The sequence below is a fragment of the Fundulus heteroclitus genome, unplaced genomic scaffold (assembly GCF_011125445.2).
Source record: "Fundulus heteroclitus isolate FHET01 unplaced genomic scaffold, MU-UCD_Fhet_4.1 scaffold_45, whole genome shotgun sequence".
Classification (NCBI taxonomy): Eukaryota; Metazoa; Chordata; class Actinopteri; order Cyprinodontiformes; family Fundulidae; genus Fundulus; species Fundulus heteroclitus.
Genome location: NW_023396868.1, coordinates 180636 through 204541, shown reverse-complemented (window position 1 = coordinate 204541; position 23906 = coordinate 180636). Strand labels below are relative to the sequence as shown.

Genomic DNA, 23906 nt, shown 5'->3' with positions numbered 1-23906 from the left:
ACAAAAATACCAGGAACTAAGGGCGTCTAATTCCGAGAATGGAGGGCGTCAAACACGCCAGGGGACTAAGAAGCTAGGGGGCCAAAACAAAACTAGGAAGAGCGCTGGGAAACTAAGATCTAAACCAAAAAACTAGAAAACCAGGCATGAACTAACCTATAGAACAAAACCGAAGAACTAGGGTAGGGACAAAAATAAAAAGAAAACCGAAGCAAAAAACTAGAAAAATCAAAATATAAAACTAAAAAAACTAGGAAAAAGAGCAAGACGTACAAGAGAAAAAAAAAACTATAAAACTAATGCAAAAACCAAAACAAGAAAACTAGGACAGGAACGGGTAAACTATTGTAACCTAGATAACTAAAGCTAGAACAAAAACAAAAACTAAGAGAACAAGGCAAAAACTAGGATTCTAAAGCAAACAGAAATAACCAAAGCAAAAACCGAAGACTATAGGCAAACCTGGAACACCAGAACAGAGGTGGAAAAAACAAAAACGAAAATAGAAACTCAAGTACTCTAAGAAAAAAACAAAGAACCCCTTAAATAACTCTAAAACCCCCAAAATCCTAAGTTAAATCAAAACTGAAATCGAGCCCAAAAATTAACAAGGCACTTGGCCTTAAGGGCTCAGGCAAAAACGGGCTGCTAAGCAAAAAAAGAAAAGTCTTCGTGGAGGTCGTCCTGGACGAGGCAGGCGGCGGAGCAGCAGCATTCGCCCGACTAAACCCTCGAGGAGGGCGGCCCTGACGAGGCAAAGTCAAGCGGGCCCGGAGACCGCGGGTCGGCGGCTCCGGCCGAACAGGAAAGTCAGAGACGGGGCGTCCGTGGTGGACTGCCCCAACGGGGCAGAGTCGAGCGGCTCGAAGTCTGGCAGTCCGCGGCTCCGGCCGAGACAGAAAAGTCAGAGGGCGTGGCGCCGTGGTGGACGGCCCCGACGAGGCAGAGTCGAGCGGCTCGAAGTCCGCATTCTGCGGCTTCCGGCCCAACAGAGAAGTCAGAGGCGGGCGCCGTGGTGGAACTGGGCCCCGACGAGGCAGAGTCGAGCGGCTCGGAGTCGCATCTGCGGCTCTGGCCGAACAGATCATTTGGAGGCGGTGCCAAGCTACAGGTCTCGGTTGAAAACCGTAGGCCAGAGGCCGGTCCTCCTGGACCTCCTCACGAGGCTTGGGCGGAGGCAGGTCTCCTGGACCTCCTCACTGGACTTGGGCGGAGGCAGGTCCTCCTGGACCTCCTCACGGGACTTGGGCGGGAGGCAGGTCCTCCTGGACCCTCCTCACGGACTTGGACAGAGGCAAAGCGGCTCCCATCGGAGGCCTCGGGCTGAGGCAAAGCGGCGCTTAACGGGTGGCCTCGGTTGAGGCAAAAGCGGCGCTTACGGTGGCCGGCAGAGCGGAGTCCTCTGGTGGAGGCGGAACCAACTCCTCGGCTAACTCGGGCAGTGACGGGCAACAGGCTTTGGAGGGGCGGTGCGGCGCGCTACCAGGCTTCAAGAGCTGCGCCGGGCCACAGGCTTCAGCGGACGCCGAGGTTGGAGGCGGATCCTCCTGGACCTCCTCTTGAGCCTTGACGGACATCTCCGCGCGGTGGTTTTGCTGTCTTCGCCGGGAGGGGACAGATGAGTGAATCCGGGGACAAATCTGGGGGGTGGCAGCTGGCCAGCAGGGCAAAGGTCCGTCTCGTGTCTCCATGAATAGAAATCCCACAGCTGGCTCTCCTTGATGCGTGGGCTCTGCTAGGTGGAACGATGAGCCTCACTCGAGGGGGCCAGCTGCGAGTCATGGAGGTGATGACCGAGACGTCGAGAGGCTGGGCGGCCTCTCTCCCTGGGCTCCGGTATAGCCGCAACAACGCCCACGTGAACCACTGGGGAAGTGGAGTCGACCCGGATCGGTGGCGCAGGGTCCTGGCAGAAGCCATCTTGGCGTACCTCTCCCTCATCTGGCTTTCGCACAGCTCCACGTATGCGAGGATGTCCGGGTCGTCAACTCCTGCAGGTAAGCCCCGCATGGCGCCTGAGTTCACCTTTTGACTGGGCCGTACTGTCAGGGTTTTGTTTACCGATGAACTCAGGACGCATACACGGGACTAAAAGTTTGAGTCTTTATTGAAGGAAGTATACTGGGGTGGTGAGTGATGAAGACCGGAGGTTCAGGACTGCAGAAGGTCAGGGATGAATGTGATGGCAGGAGCTGACGGTCCGGAGACAGAGAGTCCACACTTGCTAGGTGCTGCTCGGCTAGCAGGCCTCATAGCACTCAGGTTAGCAGTTCATTGGAGACACCAGGGCACAGAGCTGAGCTTCACCAGGGCGGCTAGTCAGGTTAGCAGAACTTGAGAGACACCAGGGCTCAGAGCAGAGCCTTTCCAGGATGGCTAGTCCAGTTAGCAGTTCTCTGGAGACACCAGGACACAGAGCAGAACCTCTCCAGGAACAAACTGAACAAACAGTCTTTAGAGTGACTGGCAGGACTAACCTTAACAACAGGAGCAAAAACAAAGCTTCCAAGGCAAAACGGGGGACTGGCATGGAGAGGTGTGGAATGATGACGGCCCAGTGCTGAACTGAAGGCAGAGGGAGGTTTAAATAGAGCACTTCACAGGTGGAACAAGGGTCTGGCTAATTGACTGGTAAATGACTCTCAGGTGTGACTGACTGCTGAGGAGGTGAAGTGAAAATTGACAGAAAATAACTGATGACTGAAAACTAACAATAAATAAAGTCAAACCTAACCCAAAAGAGATGAAAAAAATGAAAATAACAGAAAAACAAAGCCAAACCAAAACTCAACCATGACAATAATGATAAAGGAAAATACAAAAATCTATTCACTCTACAGTTAACTACAACAATATAGCAGGGATTTGGTTATGATAAGGTACTCATCCTGAATGTTTCCATGTATTGTGAAATTGTAAAAAATGGCTGCCATGCCTTGACAAATTTAGCAAAGCAACCTGCTAATGTACATCTCATCTTTTCTAAATGTAAAAACCTCATGAGCTCTGCAAGCCATTGTTCATGTGTAGGGGGGGCCTCCTGTTTTCTCCTGAAAAGTATAAGACATCTTGCAATCTGTGTAGCAAACGCTATTGTATTTGGATTATGTTTGGAATGTAAAACATCTGGAGGTATAACTCCAAAGATTGCAGTTAGAGCGGAAAGGCCAAATTTATTATTGTATATTTCTGAAAGTGAATTGAATATAGGAGACCAATAGGTATTGAGTTTCGAGCATGCCTAGAAAGTGTGAATAAGGGAACCCGCTTCTGCCTTGCATAGGTTATACCAGGGATCAGTCCCTGGATAAAACTTACCTAGCTTTTCTTTTGAAATATGTAACCCATGCCAGACCTTGAATAGACCAGTTCACGCGTGACGTCAGCGCTACATCCGGGTCCCGCTGGTTGGCAAAAGCGGCTCTGTTCTCGCTAAACAACATTACAAAACGGGTGAAATACAGCGTGCTTTTAGTCCGTTTACTTTCGAAATATAAACAATGCCTGTGAGTTGTTGTGCTCCCGGTTGCACACAGAGGCATTCCAAGTCGTCCGATGTTCGTTTCTTTCGTATACCAAAGGATAAAGAAAGAAGAAAGAAATGGATCGTTGCTATGAAAAGGATGCAGGCCGACAATCCCAAACGTGTTTGGGAGCCGTCTAACTACGACAGAATTTGCAGTCTGCACTTCATCTCCGGTAAATATAACTTAATTTAGCAATAGTCATTGTTCTACTTAAGTAATTATATAAATAAAAAATTGGGGTATATATTTAAGTAAGTAGTGGATGACCGATTTCAATGTGGATGAATGAAAGTGAATGTGTGTGTGTGTACGTGTGTGGGAGGGAGGTTTTTGCATTGGTACATTATCTGTGTAAATGTATCCTGTGCTGTGATTTATGTTGATTTAAAAAAAAAAAGTATTCAGATGTGAGATTTATACTGTCTTGTTCAATATTTTAGGTGAGCCTTCAACAGACATAAACCATCCCGACTTTCAGCCCACTATTTACAACTTTACACCAGTGACCAAGTCAACTCCAAAATCGTTGGAAAGGTTCGAGCGGGTGGCCAAAAGGCGAAGAAGATTGGCATTAACACCCAATCAAACGAAGGAAAATGTACCGCACAGCCATCAGGAACAAACAGCCGCCCAGGCCTTGTTGGATTTGGCACATTATACCCCATCGTACAAAGATTCAGGTAGGCAAGTTATTAATGTTAATAATATTATGGTACCTAAACTAAAGAACACAAGTTGTAAAGGGTTAATTATTTACATTGTAACAATGTTGTATTGTTGTTGTTCAGTGCAGAATTTATTGAACTTATTAAAGAGGATATACTACATTATTTGTCCAATTCTGCAATCTTTGACTTTAAAATTTATTTCTTCAAATGATGGTTGTTTAACTGTAAAATGAAACTGTAAGGCTTTGAGCTGTACTTAAAAAAGAAAATTTATGCATTTCAGGAACAGATCCTGACCCTGACCCTCTTCAGCAGCAGTATGATCAGCTAAAAAGGGATTATGCAGGACTTCAACAGGACTACCAACGTGTTGTGGATGAAAATCGGAGTCTCAAGGCCGAACGTGAAGCAAGTTGGTTTACCTACACAAATCTCAACAACTAAGTGACAAAAGCACTGACAGGACTTCCTAATGTGGAATTATTCCAGTGGTTGATGTCCCTTGTGTGTCTTTATCTGAAACCAGTCGGTAAATTGTGTTCTGGTGACATTCTTCTGCTGGTTTTAATGAAACTGAAACTTGGCTGTACCAACAAAGACTTGGCAATACGGTTTAAGGTTGCCCCGACCCAGGTGTCTGCCATCTTGAATAGCGCCATACCCATAATAGCTAAAAGACTAGAATTCCTCATACGGTGGCCAACAAAGGGTGAGGTGCTGAAGAATATGCCAAAGGTGTTCAGGCAGCACTACAGGAGAGCTAGAGTAATTATTGACTGTAGTGAGATTTTCATTCAGCGACCTGTGAATTTGAGTGCCCGTGCAAAGACATAGTCCAACTACAAGCATCATAACACAGCAAAATTCTTGATTGGCATCACCCCTTGTGGAACGGTTAGTTTTGTTTCTTCCAACTGGGGTGGACGAGTTTCCGATAAAGAACTGACCAAACAATCCGGGTTCTATGATAAACTTGAGCCTGGTGATTTGGTGTTGGCAGATAGAGGATTTCTAATTGCAGAAGAACTGGCTGCTCATGGGGCAACATTAGCCATGCCTCCGTTTGCCAAGGGAAAGCAACAATTCTCGCAAAAAGAAGTGGAAGAGGCCAGGCGCTTATCAAAGCTGAGGATTCATGTTGAACGAGCAATTGAGCGTGTAAAACGATTTGGAATTTTGAAAAATGTGATGCCAATAACACTGTCTCGTCATATTGATTCTATACTGATCATATGTTGTGCAATTACAAATGTTTTGCCTAAACTGTTGAAGTGACACTTCAAAAAAAAAAAAAAAACATGGGACACAAGCTGCTGTCAACAGTTTTGTTTTTTGTAATGTTATCATAAAGATCCCACTAGGGGGGTGTATTGAGTGGTTTGTGTACATAGATTTATGTATGACAAATGTATTTATATATTCTTTTGTACAAAAATGTTTATCTACCAACTGAAAGCAGAATACATTTGAATAAATACATTCACAAAAAGTTTTACTGTTGCTTTTATTTACATTTATTTCTTAACTTTCCAACAACATAGAATCAACTAAATCTCAACTTGTAAACTTCTGCTGGATGATGACTGGCACAAGTTCATCTACTGCAAAAAACATACATTTTGAAACCAGTTCCTGTAAAAAAGCGTGATCATATTTTATTGTTTGCACATGAACACCTCTGTGTGTAAACACAACAAAGTCACAGAACAGTTTTTTACAAACATACATCTGAAATTGAACTTGGGTGTAGTGGCGGTGGCTCTGTTTTAACACAAGTGAGTCTTTTTCTAAATAAAATGTTTTGTCAACCTTGGGAATGTCTTTCACACACAGATCCTTATGTTTGAAAGAACATTTTATTTCAACGAGTCCATCGCCATGACATACACATGAGCGAATGCCATCGGGAGTGGCAGCAAACAAGGGAAACTGTTGGTCAACAACCAGGCCCGTTTCATGCAAACTAAACTGTTCATGCCTGTCTTTCATCCACTCGCTGTACAGCTGCTTGGCTTGGTCTTCATATTTCCGGCCAAACGCCACTGCTTCAACGCTCGACAAGTCAATATGTGAGCGGTTCATCACCCGATTAAACAATGTTTCTCGTGATGTTGTGTCCTGCAACGTACTGATGTCGTGTGCTATTGTGGCCGTTATTCTTCCCTCACGATGACGCTGCCACAGTAAACTCTGGCTCTGTGTCCTTGTCATTTTCTCCAGGTTGTCGCACTGGTGCTGACTTACTATGAAGTCTTTCAGAAAGTCAGCACATCGGGTTTGAAGATCATCTGCCGAACAGTCCTTTGTCTCGGTGTCACGGAAGCGACTCAGTAACTGAAACATATGACATGCAAAATACTTTAAAAACTAAAGAATAAATTGTTTTATGGATGTAGATTGTTTCCCTGGAGTATAAATATGCCATGACACAAAGAGCAACTTCCCGTATTCTTTTTTTTTTCAAAATGCGAAAACATGAGAGCATAGCCTTAAGAATAACAGGTGTGTGTTGATCACCAAAAGTCAGGAAATGGCTTCGACAAAATAGGTTCTTGCCCAACCTTAGCCAAGTCCTTTATCAGAGGCAGGATTACAAGTTTAAAGAAATGGGTGCTTCGGCAAATAAAGCTGGACAGTTTATCTTGTCAAAAAAAATCTCCAAAACGTACAACTATGGAACTATAGCATTTCTCTTTATCTTTAGAGATGACAGAAAACCCTTTGGAGACCATGGATGGTGCATGGAGCCTTCAAGTAAATAAAAAAGTAACTAATATTCGCTGGGGATTCAAAGAAATTGTAAACAGAGATATTCCTTTATGAACAATGTTTTTTTTTTTTAAACCTACCGGTGGCAGGTCTTCATCTTCTGAGGCGCTGTCCGTGTCCGACTCCGCTTTCATAAGACATCCAGCAGTGGGATAGATTCTTCGAAGAGCTTCAAGGGCCCTCTGTTGTTCAGACTCGTCCAGACCGGCCACTTCTACGCGTCTCTGCTTGTTGACCTTCCACTTGGCGGTCCTGCCATATTTGGGGTTGGTCCACAGCGCAGCAAATTGGTCCACAATTTGCTGCGCTGTGACCTGTAATGAAACAAATAAAATCATATTTATGAGAAACAACCTATAAATAAATAAAAAATATATTGTCATTTTCAGCACCCTGTCATGTATATGCTGTTCACTCAAAATTAAACAATATACTCCACTGAGCCAGGGTAATGTTCACATCTACCTAATATTAGGCTAAAACAAATTAACATATAAGCTACATAATTGTGTGCATAAGGGAAATTTATGATTAACACTCAATATTAAAATATTGAAACCTGACTGCTGGCACACAATAAGTAATTGCAACATTTCCATGAGTAAGTTTGCAATACCTTTTTCCGGTAAGACTTGTTCCAGGCGCAGGCAACGCTTGTCTTCGATTCCTGGTTGAGGCCGAATCTGCCCACTGCTTCAACTTTGAACAACAGAGCAGCAATAGACTTAGACTTAGACTTAGACTTTCTTTATTGTCATTTTGTATACACAGAGTGCATACAGAACGAAATTTCGTTTTTCACACAGCTCAGAAATATTGCAGTAGCTCTACAGGATACCTTGCAGTGAATTACAGTACAGGATAAAGTGCAGTGATCAATCGCAGTCCCTTACAGGATAAATTTCAATTTACTTCCGGATAAAGTGCAGCAGTGAACAGTAGGCAGTTGAAATGTAAACAATGTAAACCAAATGTAGACAAATATGCAGTAGGGTGCAGCAGTGATTTAATATGACTGCATGCCTCTCCCAAACTGAAAAGAAAATCAACATACATGTCAGCAAAGCCAAGCCAAAATGGAACAGATTCCACGGCTAATAAAATTGAGTAAATAAATTCTAGTACATGTACAAACATTCACTTTGCTGATTTACTTGGAAATCTGGCCTTTAAACCGGTCAAAACAAGACGATATCAAATTAAGGGAAGTAAACGCCAACTTAAATTTGTTTTTCATGCAAAACATACATGTTTAGTTACATGTTAACACATTTAAACATTGTAGGGGAAAAAATATTAATAGAATAAATTTGTGGAAAAATGTTTTGTTCGGCGACTACCCAGCTTTACATGTGCAATGTGCAGCTACAACGTATCCCTGCTCTTTGTTCAGGCACACCCACGGCTCATGTGGCTTGTCGTTAGCCCGTTGGGACGGGGATACCTTTGCTTTCACTAAGCACATGGTCGTGTCCTTCTCCAACAGGTTACATAAACATGTCTGAACATGTCCCGAGATGAAATAATTGTAACCGTCCAGTGATTTCAAAGCTTTCATGCTCTCTCGTGTGTACTGGCCTGGCGTGTCGACAAGGTAGCTGTAAATGTTGCCGTAAGGAACATTCGGCCAGCATTTTACAGAGTCGCTCCATCCCTTCAAACTTTTGCTATATGGATCTGGCAATCGAATACCATCAACCCTCAACTTACTCTTATAACGATCTTGCGATACGTTATCTAAAGATGAAAAATACGGCGAGAACTCCTCGTGTCCGTTGCTTGCGTCCGCCATTCTGTTCGTCTTTTGCCAACCAGTCCGGCGCGCGAAAATCCCGGATCAAAACAATAACAATGAACTGGTCTATTGAAGGAGCCCATGTCTGAATATAGAAGATACGTTTATTATCTGAGTCAAATCAGATTTCTTAAAACTTTATTTTAAAAAGCTGTGGGTAAAACATCGAGGCAGCAGGAGTAGGAAGTAAGTTGTGTAGGATTTATTTTAAGCTGTTGTAGTTTATTTGGTAGCATTGGGACATTTTGTCAACATCAGTTCGAGTTTGAGACAACTTTTTTCCTGAACTTGATATGGATGTACAGACTGCTCCTCTAATCTTTTGGATTTTCTCAGTAAAGAAGTATCAAATTTGTAGCAGTCCCTGGTGGAGTTCAGATGTTCAGATGCCACAGACACAGGAGGATTTGTTAACTTGTTGACCGTGGCAAATTATTAATATTTTTGTTGATTATCTCAGAGAAGAAAGATTCCCTTGCATTTTTCAGTTCAATTCAATTTTATTTATATAGTGACAATTCACAACACATGTCATCTCAACGCACTTTACAAAGTCAAATTTAATCAAATCCTCCAGACAATGACTTTACAGATATAACTTTTCAGTTGGAAGTTATATCTGTCAAGTCTGTCTCTATAGATGTCATAATGAACCTGGAGTCTAGTCTTTCTCCGCCTTTTTGACACTAACTTTTACGCTTCTAACTGCTGGAGCACTTTTCCGCTAAAATTTTGTCTTACCAGAAATAACCTTCACTTTAATTGGAGCAATGCAGTCAATGATGTCTGAAACTTTAGAACAGAAGTTATCTCGTTGTTCATTTGCAGCGTTACAGGACAAAGTGGAAGTAGAAGAGTAAGCTTGGTAAAATGTTTCAGTAGCATTGTTCTTAAAGATGCATTATCTTATGATGTCTCTTTGGCTAAATGTAAATAGAAAAAATACTTTGAAAGATAACAGAAAAGTGGTCTGACAGGGCAACATCAGTTACATTAACCTTGGAAATGTTTAGACCAGGGGTCACCAGCCTTTTAGAAGTTGAGAGCTACTTCGTTGGTACTGTGATACGAAGGGCTACCTGTACTGAGCTCACTTTAACTTTATGTAATATAAACATGATTTTAATGCATTTATAATTTACAAGTACAAGTGTGATTAAAAAAGACGAGCAACTAAATAAAATAACATTTTAGATGCAGCTAACTAGAGGGTTGTGCTATTTTTTGAACAGACTTGAGGGCACCACATATGGTCCTTGAGGGCTACCTGGTGCCCTCGGGCACCATGTTGGTGACCTCTGGTTTAGAAACTCAGCGATGATCAAGTCCAGGGTTTCCCGCAGCGCTATCTTGATTTGATTTTTCAAAAAAAAAAATAGAAAAATCAAAGGGCTTTATTAACGCTTTGACAAAATATCTTGTATTCGGCCACAAAATTAACAAAAATAGAACGATTTTTTAAGCTATAAGACCAATTAAGACCAACTAACGCTACCGCCTCGCCAACATTCCAAAAAAAATACCTTGCCCCCCCCTCCCACCCTGTCTTAAGGGTTGTCAATGTGAAATCTTTCACAATAGTTAAACAGTCATAATCAACACATATCCCAGATAGTAAATCGTTAAAATTATTTAAAAATTTCGATTTGGACTTCGGAGGCCTGTGAACATTCAAGAACATAGTTTGTAACTGGCTCTTTACCTGGAGAGCCAAATATTCAAGTGAGTAAAATTTTCCTGGACACACCTTTGCATACTTTAGTTAATCACTAAACAAAGTGGCCATTCCCCCATCTTTCCTTTGCTGTCTGTTTTCACAAAGAAAATCATAGATTTGAGGAGTTGGCTCATTTTAGAATAGGTGCTTCACTGAATTCATGTTAGCCATGTTTCTGTTAAGAACATATCAAGACTAGAATCGTTCAACTTCTGAAGAAGTTGAAGAAGGCGCCCGCCACATCCGGGAGAGTTACGGTGTGGAGAAGCCCCAAAGAAGCGTACCACCCAGACTGTTGCATGCCCAGAGTGAAGCATGGGGGTGGATCAGTGATGGTTTGGGCTGCCATATCATGGCATTCCCTTGGCCCCATACTTGTGCTAGATGGGCGCGTCACTGCCAAGGACTACCGAACCATTCTGGAGGACCATGAGCATCCAATGGTTCAAACATTTTATCCTGAAGGAGGTGCCGTGTATCAGGATGACAATGCACCAATACATACAGCAAGACTGGTGATTGGCACCAGTTTGATGAACATGAAAGTGAAGTTGAACATCTCCCATGGCCTGCACAGTCACCAGATCTAAATATTATTGAGCCACTTTGGGGTGTTTTGGAGGAGCGAGTCAGGAAACATTTTCCTCCACCAGCATCACGTCATGACCTGGCCACTATCCTGCAAGAAGAATGGCTTAAAATCCTTCTGACCACTGTTCAGTACTTGTATGTGTCATTCCCAAGATAAATTGACTCTGTATTGGCCGCAAAAGAAGGCCCTATACCAGGGGTGTCAAACTCATTTTGGTCTAGGGGTCGCATTCAACTTAATCTGATCTCAGGGGGGCCACACATGTAAACTCATTGCAAGATTAAATAGAACTAATAAAAGTGGACTTGTTGTTGATTTTTATAATAAACAAATTTCCCTTTTACACAACATTATGAATAACCTCAGAGTTTAAGAAAAGTATTTGCAGTTTCAACAATACTTTTACTCAGTTAAACATTTATTTAAGTGCATTATGCATAGGAACTGCTCACAGTGATTGTAAGATGTTGAAAAACATTTATTCACAGTTTTTGGGACTTAAAAACGCCGTCCTGCATGACAACATACATCAAACAGATAAAATATTAAGAATTTATTTTAAATCAATGTTCCACATCTGAAGCTCAGTGCTGCTGTTAGGGTTGAACTGCCATCCTTCCAGACTTCCATTGGCCATTTACAAATTTAATGAAAACTAACTTAAAATTATCCTTAAAAGAAAATTTTTTGAAAAATCAAATGGCTTATTTAACGCTTTGAGAAAATATCTTGTATTCGGCCACAAAATCAACAAAAATAGAACGATCTTTTAAGCTATAAGACCATTTTTAAGATGCCAATACATAGATTTTAAGCAAGCGTGTAGCCTAGCCACCGCATTTATACCATAATATAAAACCGACATAAAATAAATGACTCACCGTCGAGTAACCACTCGAGTCGAGTAACCGCAAGGAAAACACCCAATGGAATCCTTCGTCTGGGTTAATTGGACTTGATTCAACAATATCCTTCAGTAACTTAAGAGCTAGTGCTGCCGTTTTTCCTACTAGCACTAGCAGCAAACAAGATGGAGGAGTTCACCTCTGACCCAGAACTGAAAGAGTACTGGTAGTTGTCGGCTCTGAATAGTACACAGCGCCACCCGTGGACAATATAGGAACTGCATGAGTACGTTTTTTTCAGTAATCATTGTTGAATCATGATAATGCATTTGGCCGCCGAGTTTGACACCCCTGCCCTACACCATACTAATAAATGATTGTGGTCTAAAACCAGGTCTTTCAGTTTCATTGTCCAAGCCCTGCAGATGACTTATTTTTTAGCCTTGATTTCGTCATGAGGACATAATGCAGTGTTGTGCTGGCAGCCATCCCAACTAATAAAAATAATTCAATTCAATTTTATTTATATAGCGCCAATTCATGAAACATGTCATCTCGAGGCACTTTACAAAGTCAAAATCAGTCAGATTATACAGATTGGTCAAAAATGTCCTATAAGATAAGATAAGATAGTCTTTATTGATCTCACAATGGAGAAATTCACTCGTCACATCGGCTCATACAAGAAGGTGCAGAGTAGGGAAGGTGCATTCAGTTATATACAGTGAATCTTCATATATACAATGGATCAGAAAGAATACCAAAAAATACAAAAAAAGGAAATAGGGAAATATATAAGGGAACCAGTTGATTGCATCAAAGTCCCGACAAGCAGCATTCACTCCTGAAGAAGCGTAGAGCTACAGGAAGAGTCGTCTGCATTGTCCAAGGCTTTGCAGCAATCCCTCATACTGAGCAAGCATGAAGCGACAGTGGAAAGAAAAACCACCCATTAGCGGGAAGGAAAAACCTCCAGCAGAACTGGGCTCAGTATGAACGGTCATCTGCCTCGACTGACTGGGGGTTACAGAAGACAGAGCAGAGACACAACAAGACAGACAAAAAAGCACAGAAGCACACATTGATCCAGGATTCGGTTCTACATTATATGGTAGTAGCGGGTGAGCCGTCTTCTCTGGATGATGTCACAGTTTAACAGAACGTCAGACCAGGTGTGCCTACTATGAAGAAAAAGAGAGAGAGCAAAAAGTTAAAAGCTGAAATGACAGTCATTTCAGTGTAATACAATGCAAAACTGGAGAACAGTAGACTGAAGAACAGTAGAAATCAGTAGAGTGAGAAAATTAGACCCTGATGTCCTCCAGTAGCCTATGCCTATCACAGCACAACTATAGAGGTAGCTCAGGGTAACATGAGCCAATCTAACTATAAGCTTTGTCAAAAAGGAAAGTTTTAAGATTAGTCTTAAAAATAGATAGGGTGTCTGCCTCACGGACCAAAACTGGGAGTTGGTTCCACAGGAGAGGAGCCTGATAGCTAAAGGATCTGCCTCCCATTCTACTTTTAGAGACTCAAGGAACCACCAGCAGACCTGCAGTCTGAGAGCGAAGTGCTCTGTTAGGAATATACGGGGTAATCAGAGCTCTGATATATGATGGAGCTTGATTATTAAGGGCTTTATACGTTAGAAGGAGAATTTTAAATTCTATTCTTGATTTAACAGGAAGCCAATGAAGGAAAGCTAAAATTGGAGAAATATGATCCCTCTTGTTGATTTTCATCAGAACTCTTGCTGCAGCATTTTGGAATAGCTGAAGACTTCAAACTGCATTTTGTGGACTTCCTGATAGTAAAGAATTACAAAAGTCCAGCCTTGAAGTAACAAATGCATGGACTAGTTTTTCAGCATCACCCCTGGACAGAATGTTTCTAATTTTGGCGATATTCCTGAGGTGAAAAAAGGAAACTCTGGAAACCTGTTTAATATGGGATTTAAATGACATGTCTTGGTTAAAAACAACACCAAGATTTTTAACTTTATTACCAGAGGCCAAGTTAATGCCATCCAGATTAAGTGATTGATTAAGAACTTTATTTTTTGAAGACTCTGGCCCAAAGATTACAACTTCTGTCTTGTCAGAATTTAAATGCAGGAAATTTAAAGTCATCCAGCTTTTGATGTCATCAAGACATGACTGCAGTCGAAGTAACTGATTGGATTCATCAGGATTTATGGATAAATATAGCTGAGTGTCATCAGCATAACAGTGGAAATTAATCCCATGCTGTCTGATAATTTTGCCAATCGGAAGCATATATATAGTAAATAGAATTGGTCCAAGGACTGAACCCTGTGGTACTCCACAAGTGACCTTAGAGTTTGAGGAAGATTTATTATTAACATGAACAAACTGGAATCTGTCCGACAGATAAGATTTAAACCAGCCTAATGCTTTTCCCTTAATCCCCACAGTATGCTCAAGTCTTTGTAGGAGAATATTGTGATCAACTGTGTCAAATGCAGCACTGAGATCTAACAGGACAAGTATAGACACAAGTCCATTATCTGAGGCCATGAGAATGTCATTAGTGACCTTCACCAGAGCTGTTTCAGTGCTATGATGAGCTCTAAAGCCTGACTGAAATTCCTCAAGTAGGTCATTACTTTGTAAATGTTCACATAGTTGATTAGCAACTACTTTCTCAAGAATTTTAGATAACAAAAGAAGATTAGATATAGGTCTGTAATTTACTAACTCACCTTGATCAAGAGATGGTTTCTTAAGTAAAGATTTAATAACAGCTACTTTAAAAGCCTGTGGTACATATCCATTTACCAAGGACAGATTAATCATGTCTAAAATAGGACCACTGATCAGAGGGAATACCTCCTTAAACAACTTGGTTGGGATTGGGTCTAACATACAGGTAGGTTTAGATGAAGTTAAAATTTTAGATAGCTCAGAAAGCTCTACTGCTTTTAAACAGTTCAGACACTGCGCAGGTTCTAAAGATTCCTCCAATGCTGCCTCACTTACTGAGGACGAGGTAATCATGTTTGGGAGGATGCCAATTATTTTATTTTTAATGGAATCAATTGTATTTATGAAGAATCCCATAAAATCATTACTGCTAAAAGCTAAGAGAATGGATGGATCAACTGAGCTATGAAGTTTGGCAACTGTACTGAAGAGAAATCTAGGATTATTCTTATTCTCCTCAACTAATGATGAAAAATATGCTACTCTAACTCTGCGAAGGGTCTTGTTATACAACAATAGACTGTCCCTCCAGATTAAGTAGGATTCCTCTTGGTGTGTAGAGCGCCAATTTCTCTCCAATTTCCTAACATTGTGCTTCAAGGAACACAGCTCTGAATTAAACCAAGGAGCCAGCTTCCTGTGAATAATCACCTTCTTTTTCAAGGGAGCTACATTGTCTAATGCAGAACGCAATGACGAAGTCATACCGTTTACAAAGACATCTATTTGTGAATTGGAAGAAACAAACTTCCTGCTATCTGCAGGGTATTTTTGCAATACTGACTATGTTAAGAGGGGGACAGACTTTTTAAAGTTTGATGCAGCATTGTCCAATAAAGATCTACTATAATGGAACCCTCTTTTGGGGGTGGAGAACTCAGTTAGATTAAACTCAAATGTTATTAAAAAATTATCAAATAGGACAGGGATGTGAGGAAATACTGTTAATTCTTCACAATCAATGCCATATGTCAGCACAAGGTCTAAAGCATGGAGCCAAGAGTGCGTCGGTTAATGCACATTTTGAGCAAAACCAATTGAATCTAGGATAGTTTTAAAGGCTACACTGTTATCACATTCAGTGTCAACATGGATGTTAAAATCACCCACTATAATAACCTTATCAGTATTTAACACCAAATCAGATAAGAAATCTGACAACTCATCCAAAAACTGAGTGTAAGGGCCTGGTGGACGATACAAAACAACAAACAGAAGAGGTTTTATTGCTTTGCAGTTTGGATTATCTGGGACTAATTAATAAATCAGACTGAAAGATGGTTGCCACTCCTCCTCCTCTTCCAACAGATCTGGGAATGTGGAAATTTGAATAATTGGAGGGAGTTGACTCATTTATACTAACGTAGTCCTCTTGTAGCCAAGTTTCTGTGAGACAAAATAAATCAATTTGATTATCAGAAATCAATTCATTAACTATCAAAGTCTTTGGAGGGAGAGACCTTATATTTAATAGATCACATTTAATTGTTTTATTTTTAGGTTCAAGGTGAACCGTATTGATTTTTATTAGGTTTTTATGATTTGTTCCTTTTAGATAGGTTTTTGATCAGTTAAGTTTTGGCCGTGGGAAAGACACTGTCTCAATAGGATAATGGATGGGTAACAGTACAGAAGCTGCAGAGAGGTGTGTTAAACTACGGCTCTGCTTCCTGGTCTGGACCCTGGGTTGTCAGCATTTAGGAGAACTAATAAATCCGGCCAGATTTCTAGAAAGAAGAGCAGCACCATCCAAAGTAGGATGGATGCCGTCTCTCCGGATCAGACCAGGTTTTCCCCAGAAAGTTCGCCAGTTATCAATGTAGCCCATGTCGTTTTCAGGACACCACCTAGACAACCAGCGGTTGAATGATGACATGCGGCTAAACATGTCATCACTGGTCAGATCAGGCAGGGGACCAGAGAAAATTACGGAGTCCGACATTGTTTTAGCAAACTCACACACCGAAGCAACACCAACTTTAGTGACCTCCGATTAGCGTGACCGGGTGTCATTACCGCCAGCGTGAATAACAATCCTACTGTATTTACGCTTAGCCTTAGCCAGCAGTTTCAGGTAAGATTCTATGTCGCCCGTTCTGGCCCCTGGCAGGCATTTAACTATGGTCCCTGGTGTCTCTAGTGCCACTTTTCTGACTATTGAGCTCCTAATCACCAGAATCTGCTTCTCAGCGGGTGTGTCGCTGAGTGGGGAAGATTTGTTAGAAACGCAGACGGGTTGGTGGTGAACTGGGGGCTGAAATCTAAAGCTATGCTTCCTACGAACCGTCACCCAGCCGGCCTGCTTACCCGGCTGCTCAGGTGCTTCTGGAGGACCACTAAGTGAAGTAACGCTAGGTCTATGTGGCCCCGCGCTAGCAGAGGGGCGGCTATGAGCTGGTTTTTCCATAGCACGGAGCCGGGTCTCTAATTCTGACACCCTCGCCTCCAAAGCTACAAAAACACTACATTTGTTACAAGTACCATTATCACTAAAGGAGGCAGAGGAATAGCTAAACATCTGACACAGAGAGCAGGAGATAAGGGGAGACTTAGTCAGAGATGGAGAAGCTGAAGTGATAGTAGGAGAGGAAGCCATTGTGGAGCTAAAGCTAGGCTAGGCTAAAGCTAGGCTAGCGCCCTTCTACCACGCCAAGAGAGCATATGAATATGACTGGATATTTAAACAGAAAATAATTCTAAAAATAACACTTACTTTAACCCAAAGGAAAATTAAACTTTGAGTAAAAATGTAATACTCTGAAATTGCCACAGCAGGTTTCGATCTTACGACCTCATGATTGGGAGTCAAACATTTAACAGACTGTACCAAAGACCCGCAGTATGCACAGCTCTGAATTATGGAGAGGTCAACTGTGTTTAAGAGCTCCTAAACCATTTGATGTTGAGGCATGAGATTTTCAGAGATAACTGTCCCGTCCGTGTTTTTAAATATATACAAGGCATAGTCTGTAAATTTGTGTCTGCAAAGGTGCAAACTCCGTTTTTCGATCTGAGACGCAGCTAGTGAGGGGATTTCCTACAGCCGACAGTCGAGGGCAAAACTTTGTGTCTGCACAGCTGCAAACTCTTGAGATGCTGCAGAGCTCCAAACTCCGTAATGTGCCTGCTAATGAGCTAATTGCCAACAGCCGACAGGAGAAGGTCTGCATCGAAGCAGTATGGAAAATTGGTGTTATTAAAACATGATTAAATACTTCAATGTAGCATGAAAAAATTAAATATGTGAATAAAAAAAGTTAAAGGCATGAGGTGAACTGTATTGATTTGAAAAATAGTTTTTTTAAAGCCAAAGGGAAATTAAATATTGGGTGAAAATGTAATTCTCTGAAATTGGTACAGCTTGGATTCAAACCTCAGATCTTCTGATTGGCAGCTCGAGACCTAACCCACTCGACCAACCACCAGTGCTGTGCTCACCTGTGCATTATTGAGAGGTCAACAGTGTTGAAGAAGTGGTGTGAAGAAGTGGTTTTTGGTGAATTTTGTCACCACGGTAACTCTAAATGGCGTGAAGTACAAAAAGCACACTTCGCGGCGTCGAGACACACATTTTGATATATAGTTTGTGGGGGGTAGACCCTACGGTTCGGGCTGTATTAACGGTGACGGATGATTAAAAAGGAATAAAGCAACCCCTTATTGGGTGCAAAGTATAAGGCCTCCGCCATGCATTTTCAATGCATAGGCGGGCGCCTAATTATGATCAGTAATGAAGTGATTGATATTATCTCTGTGGCTGGTTGTATCTGACAATTTATTACATTTAAGTACTATTGTTTATTAGGCGTTTATTAGGCAGTGCTGTGCGAAGCACTATTGTCCTCTATTGTCCAAATAGAGGTATTTTATTGAAAACTAGAAAATTTCTGAAGAAATTTAATAAGACGCCCGCCTTGTGGTTCGTACCGTACCGTCAAAAAATACTACCAGGAAGTAACACTGCAAATTTTAGGTTCCTACAGTCTTCACAGCCCCCACAGCGGCCGTCGAAAAATGCCATGTTAAGTCAATGGAGCATGTCCCTAGCAGCCTCTGGCTAGCAGCGTTGTCATTGAGACTCCCTCACAGCTGCAGCTCTCTGTCTTAATTATCACTACTTTTATCATGAGGTACTCAGGTAAATGTGTGATTTTTGTGTCGTTGGAGCATTCCTGCAGCATGTAGCAGGGGCAAAAAGGGGACAAAAATTTATATTTTAACCCTCCTAACATGAAGATGCTTTATCTGACATGGCCAAAATTTGTTGTGGAGCTTTCTCTGTAAAGGAGGTACCAGCAGAAGTTGGTAGGACCTTCCTAGAGCCACTTCCAGTTAGCAACACGCTCAGTATCACCGGCTGATGTTACTCTGTTAGTTTGGTCCAAATCCTGTACTGGGAAGTGCCCCAAAACGGGAGAAAATATGATTTTGCATGTTTTTCTGTTTATTACGTCACCATGGTAACTCAAAATAGCAGCTGATACAAAAAGAGCACTTGACTGGATGAAGACGCACATTTTGATATATATATATTATGGGGGTGAAAATGTAATATCCTTAAACTACCACACCGGGCTGTGATCCAGAATCCTCTGGACTGCCAGTCCGACAACTTAACCATTGGACCAAACCTCAAACATATATGGCAATGCATTATGCAGACCTTAACTGCGTATGTTCCCAGTGAAAACCATTGGCTTGAGATGTGGCGCGAGCAGCACTTAGTTTCTCTGGAACCGTAAATGATGAGACTTAATTTTTTGAGCGTTTAATTTGGAACGGATAGGGAAACATGACAAACTATGTTTATGGTGGAAATATGTTAATAATGGCGCAAAAGACATTTCTGCAGCACTTAGCAGGGACAAAAATAGGTTAAAAATTGATATTTGACACCTCTTAGCTTGGAGATGCTTTATGCGACGTAGGCCAAATTTCTTGTGGAGCTTTCTCTCCAAAGGAAGTACAGACTCTGTTAAGCAGAAGTTGGTGGAACCTTCCTAGAGCTGCTCTTAAAATGTTAAGAGCAAGTGAATTTCAGATTCCTACATTCATCAAGACCACTGCAGTGGGCGTCGAAAGTTGCCATGCAATGTCAACGGCACATGTCCCTGGCCTGTAGTAGCCTCTGGCCAGCATAGCTCTGTTGTCATTGAAACTCACTCACACCTTTGCTGCAGGCATGCAGACACTTTGGGTCAGAGTAGGTCTAATTGGAATAGAATGGAATACTTTTTCTCGAACAACACTCGATATTTTGTATGGTAGAGACGTAATGTTTTCTGTGCTTATTTCGTAACGGATAGGGGAACAGGACAAACTATAGGTTTTTGCTGTAAATATTTTAATAAAGGCGCAAGAAATTAGGATATAAAGGGGAGTTTTAATGAAAATGCAAAACCTCTAAAAAGGGTCCCGAACAAATGGCTGTAGCTGAAAAAGTATAAGAGATATCAAAATAATTCTTTCACTGTGAGTATCAGCAGGCTTTTGAGGACTATGGTGCTTATTTTTATGTTTGTACAGAAATCGGTGTAGGCACAGCAACGATGTATAAAAGTGGATCATGTGGAAGTATGAATGTTCAAAGCGTTTTCAGGATTTTGCACATTCGCTACTCCCGAACAAATTGTTCCTGCAGCAAAACCGTAAGAGTTTTCCACAAAATTTGTTTTTTGTGAGTGCCAGAAGCATCTGGACATTCATGTTTGAAAGTATCATGCCTGTACATCAAACGGTTTAGGGGTAGCGGCGATGCGAAAACATGTGTTGTTTGGGATTTTCAGGTGTCAGTTTTCAAAACCGCTCCATAGGAAATGAATGAGGAGGATTTTGAGTTTGTGGTGGTCTGAGGTGATATGCGAAAAATCTATAAATCCTACACCGATGCAGGTTACATTTCATGAATCCTGACAAAAATTCCTACGTTTTGATGTATAATTTGTCTACGTAGAGTGAAAATTGAGCGAGTAAACTGAAGTTGTTCGGAGTTTTGAAATCTTTGAAAACGGCAGAGTTGGCCACCCTGGCATTCATTATAGACGATGATTCCGCTGACTTTTGGACATGAGCTTTGAGGAGTAACTGTAAGAAAACCATAAAATATATCCACATCCCATTTTCACTTCTGAGTAGTTCAAAGATATATCTACAAACTGGAAGTTAAACGGTGTTTGTAGGTGAAAGCATGACAATACAGTACAGCGTTGAAAATGGTAATTTCGAGGCTTTTTCTAGGCTTTCTCTGTACCTGACGCCATTCATTTCCTTGTGGTTTTTTGCTAATTAAGTTACCATGGTAACTCGAAACCCCAATAAAAGTAATAGCACACCATTCCTGACCAAGCCGGACGTTTTGATACTTATATTGTTGGGGTGCACGCTACGGTTTGGGCCGCATTAATTTCCGAAAACATTTTGAGGTGCATAGTAATAGGTGCCTCCATGCAAATGCATTGCTATGGCAGGCGCCTAACAATCAATCAATTAAAATGTACAAAAACGTAAATGTAGGTACAAGTGGCTCAGTGTTAGGGTCACCTGGACTGTGCCACTTGTGCTCGCTGTCATCAGGCAGAGATGTAGCCTGACTAACCTGCTTTGCAGCTTTTTTCCCTCTTTTTGTTGATCTGGATAAGCTGCTCCATTTTTTTGGGGTGGCAGATGGAACCTTGCGCTTCCCAGGTCTTGAGGCTGACTGCTTGGAAGGCGGCTGATGCCACTCATCTTTTTCACCATCGTCACTGTAGAACCAGTAAAATATATATTAAAGAATACATTTTATCTAAAAACCACACTAAAATTAAGTTGCATCTGACACTCCATCCATCCATCTATCCATTGTCTTCCGCTTATCCGGGGTCGGGTCGCGGGGGTAGCAGCTTCAGTAGGGAGGCCCAGACGTCCCTCTTCCCAGCCACTTGGGCCAGCTCCCCCGGGGGAATCACAAGACGTTCCCAGGCCAGCCGAGAGACATAGTCCCTCCAGCGTGTCCTGGGACTCCCTCTGGGTCTCCTCCCGATGGGACGTGCCCGGAACACCTCACCAGGGAGACATCGTAACCAGATGCCCGAGCCACCTCAACTGCCTCCTATCGACGTGGAGGAGCAGCGGTTCTACTCTGAGTCCTCCCCGGATGACTGAGCTCCTCACCCTATATCTAAGGGAGAGCCGAGACATACTACGGAGAAAACTCATTTCGGCCGCTGGTATCCGGGATTTCGTTCTTTCGGTCATGACCCAAAGCTCATGACCATGGATGAGGGTCAGAACGTAGATCGACCGGTAAATCAGGAGCTTTGCCTTTTGGCTTAGCTCTCTCTTCACCACAACGGACCGGCACAGCGCCCGCTTCACAGCAGACGCTGCACTAACCTGCCTGTCGATCTTCTGCTCCATCTTCCCCTCATTTGTGAACAAGACCCCAAGATACTTAAACTCCTCCACTAGAGGTAGCACATCCTCCCCAACCCGGAGAAGGCACTCTACCCTTTTCCGGCTCAAGTCCATGGTCTCGGATTTGGAGGCACTGATTCTCATCCTGGCCACTTCACACTCGGCTGCGAACCGCTCCAGTGTGAGCTGTAGATCACGCCCTGATGATGCCAATAGGACCACGTCATCCGCGAATAGCAGAGACGCATGTGACACTGACTTATAATCTGACACTGACTTATAATAATCATAAGAACATAATTCTAATGCAGTTATGACACATCCAGTTTAAAAATATTTGTAGATTAGACATCTCACCTTGAAGAAGATAAAGACTCATCTGAAATGGCGGGTGGCAGGGTCTGCTGTGTCCCAGATGGTCCTGCAACATCGTCATGGCTGTGAAATAATAGAAAAAGTAGTTTGTTACAAAGTTTTCTGATTGTAAGAAAATAAATTATATATCATAGTGACCACCTCCATAAAAAATTGTAATGATGTGGATAATGTAACGGCTTTATAACATTCCTTGAATCAGTGTCATATATAGTACATGTGGTTAACTTTTTCTGGAGTTGGGGGTTGGTGAAGGAGGAAATTCATTGTAGAGTTTTCTGATTGCAAGATTTCCAACTGCACCACAAAAATAGCCAGGAAAAAAAGAAAAAAATATATGGTGTTATACTGTAACAGTAATGTGTATTGTTAAAGTGTGGATAATGTAAAAGCTTTAGAACGTTTCTTGAATCAATTCCACATACAAAACATGTGGTTCATTTGCTTTGGGGTAAGGGTGGGTGGATGGGTGAGGGAATTCATTGCAAAATTTTCTGATTACAAGATCAGGATTATTTACTACTGTATTCACGTGCCCTCCATCTGAAATATGTATTATTAATAGCAGACACGTAATGTAAAGATGCTGGAAATAAAAAGTTAAAGTGCAACTTACTCGTTAACTGGGTCTCTCAGAAGCATTTCCTCATCTTCTTCCACTTCAATATCCAAGCTGCTGTCTGAAGTTTCTTCGACTTCCCCATCACTGGTCCGGCAAATTTCCTCCAAAGCTTCCCAAACAGTAATTTTCTTCTTTTGTGGCATTATTATATTTGATGATCATTAGAGAAAAGTTAAAACGGCGAAAAGATTCACGAACAAATGGAACAATCTGTGCTTGCGGCTGTACGGAAAGCAATCAGAGTTCAATGCAGCCGTGTTTACAGATTTTACGCATGGAGCATGCCTGTGTTACGCACGGAAAATGCATAACTGGAAATGGTCAGACGCCTCTAGTTTCCAATGACACCAGCAATGAAGAGGTGGGACAAAAAACGGCGGACTTGTGCAAAATACTAATTTTGAAACTTGTTTTAGACACTTTAAAGCCCCTTTTGAAAGACATGTGGGTGAAAAAAAAAAGTCACCGTGTTTGACCTATCTCTAAAAATAGCTCAGTGCGCCCCTGTCTGCTTGGTCCGATCAGGTGAAAGAAGTTAAGAAGAAATGGCAGACATCACAGAGAAATATTGTCACTTGACACTTAGGAAAATACTCCATCTCCTGACAATAATCAAAGGTATGACAAACAATCTTCTTCAAAGCTATCAGAGAAAGAGCCAGCCACAAGGCCACACACCTTAATATTTGGCAATGCAGCTGTAAATTTAATTACACACTTCTGCAACAACAAAAACACAGATGTGATAATATATGACTGTAACCTGGTGTCTAATATCTCAGAGAATATTCTAGGGATCATAACAGAATGTCCAACTTTGGAAAAAGCCATAATACTCATAGTAGCTTTGGGTGACTTCAATAAAAAAAATCAATGTG

General features: G+C 41.8%; 2 protein-coding genes and 1 long non-coding RNA gene across 6 annotated transcripts in view; 2 read left to right on the top strand and 1 right to left on the bottom strand.

Moving 5' to 3' along the window:
- Positions 1-23906, top strand: part of LOC105921789 (receptor-type tyrosine-protein phosphatase S) — a 368492-nt gene that overhangs the window by 287342 nt on the left and 57244 nt on the right.
- On the top strand, positions 2939-5515 carry LOC118560573. Its single transcript, XR_004929453.1, has 3 exons — positions 2939-3699; positions 3968-4207; positions 4479-5515. It is a non-coding gene; the product is annotated as an uncharacterized LOC118560573 (long non-coding RNA).
- Positions 5724-23709, bottom strand: LOC118560572. 4 transcript variants are annotated; one of them, XM_036131709.1, is made up of 6 exons: positions 23023-23709; positions 22389-22469; positions 21232-21379; positions 7581-7663; positions 7045-7278; positions 5724-6529 (listed from the first exon to the last, which is right to left on the bottom strand). In XM_036131709.1, exons 3-6 carry the CDS (start codon positions 21281-21283, stop codon positions 5750-5752), a joined length of 1149 nt encoding a protein of 382 aa, XP_035987602.1. In that variant the 5' UTR covers positions 21284-21379; positions 22389-22469; positions 23023-23709; the 3' UTR covers positions 5724-5749. The 4 variants fall into 4 exon arrangements, with proteins under 4 accessions (XP_035987602.1, XP_035987601.1, XP_035987599.1 ...); XM_036131708.1 differs by lacking the exon at positions 23023-23709 and having other exon boundaries at positions 22389-22702; XM_036131710.1 differs by lacking the exons at positions 21232-21379; positions 22389-22469; positions 23023-23709 and adding an exon at positions 8675-9210 and having other exon boundaries at positions 5906-6039; positions 6171-6529.

What these genes read in the sequence shown, in the direction of transcription:
- LOC118560572 (XM_036131706.1), bottom strand. Translation starts at nt 8,756, where the DNA reads ATGGCGGACGCAAGCAACGGACACGAGGAGTTCTCGCCGTATTTTTCA. An exon ending in ATCGCAAGATCGTTATAAGA is followed by an intron (nt 7,664 to 8,674) that starts GTAAGTTGAGGG and finishes TGTTGTTCAAAG; the next exon opens with TTGAAGCAGTGGGCAGATTC. An exon ending in ACAAGTCTTACCGGAAAAAG is followed by an intron (nt 7,279 to 7,580) that starts GTATTGCAAACT and finishes GTTTCATTACAG; the next exon opens with GTCACAGCGCAGCAAATTGT.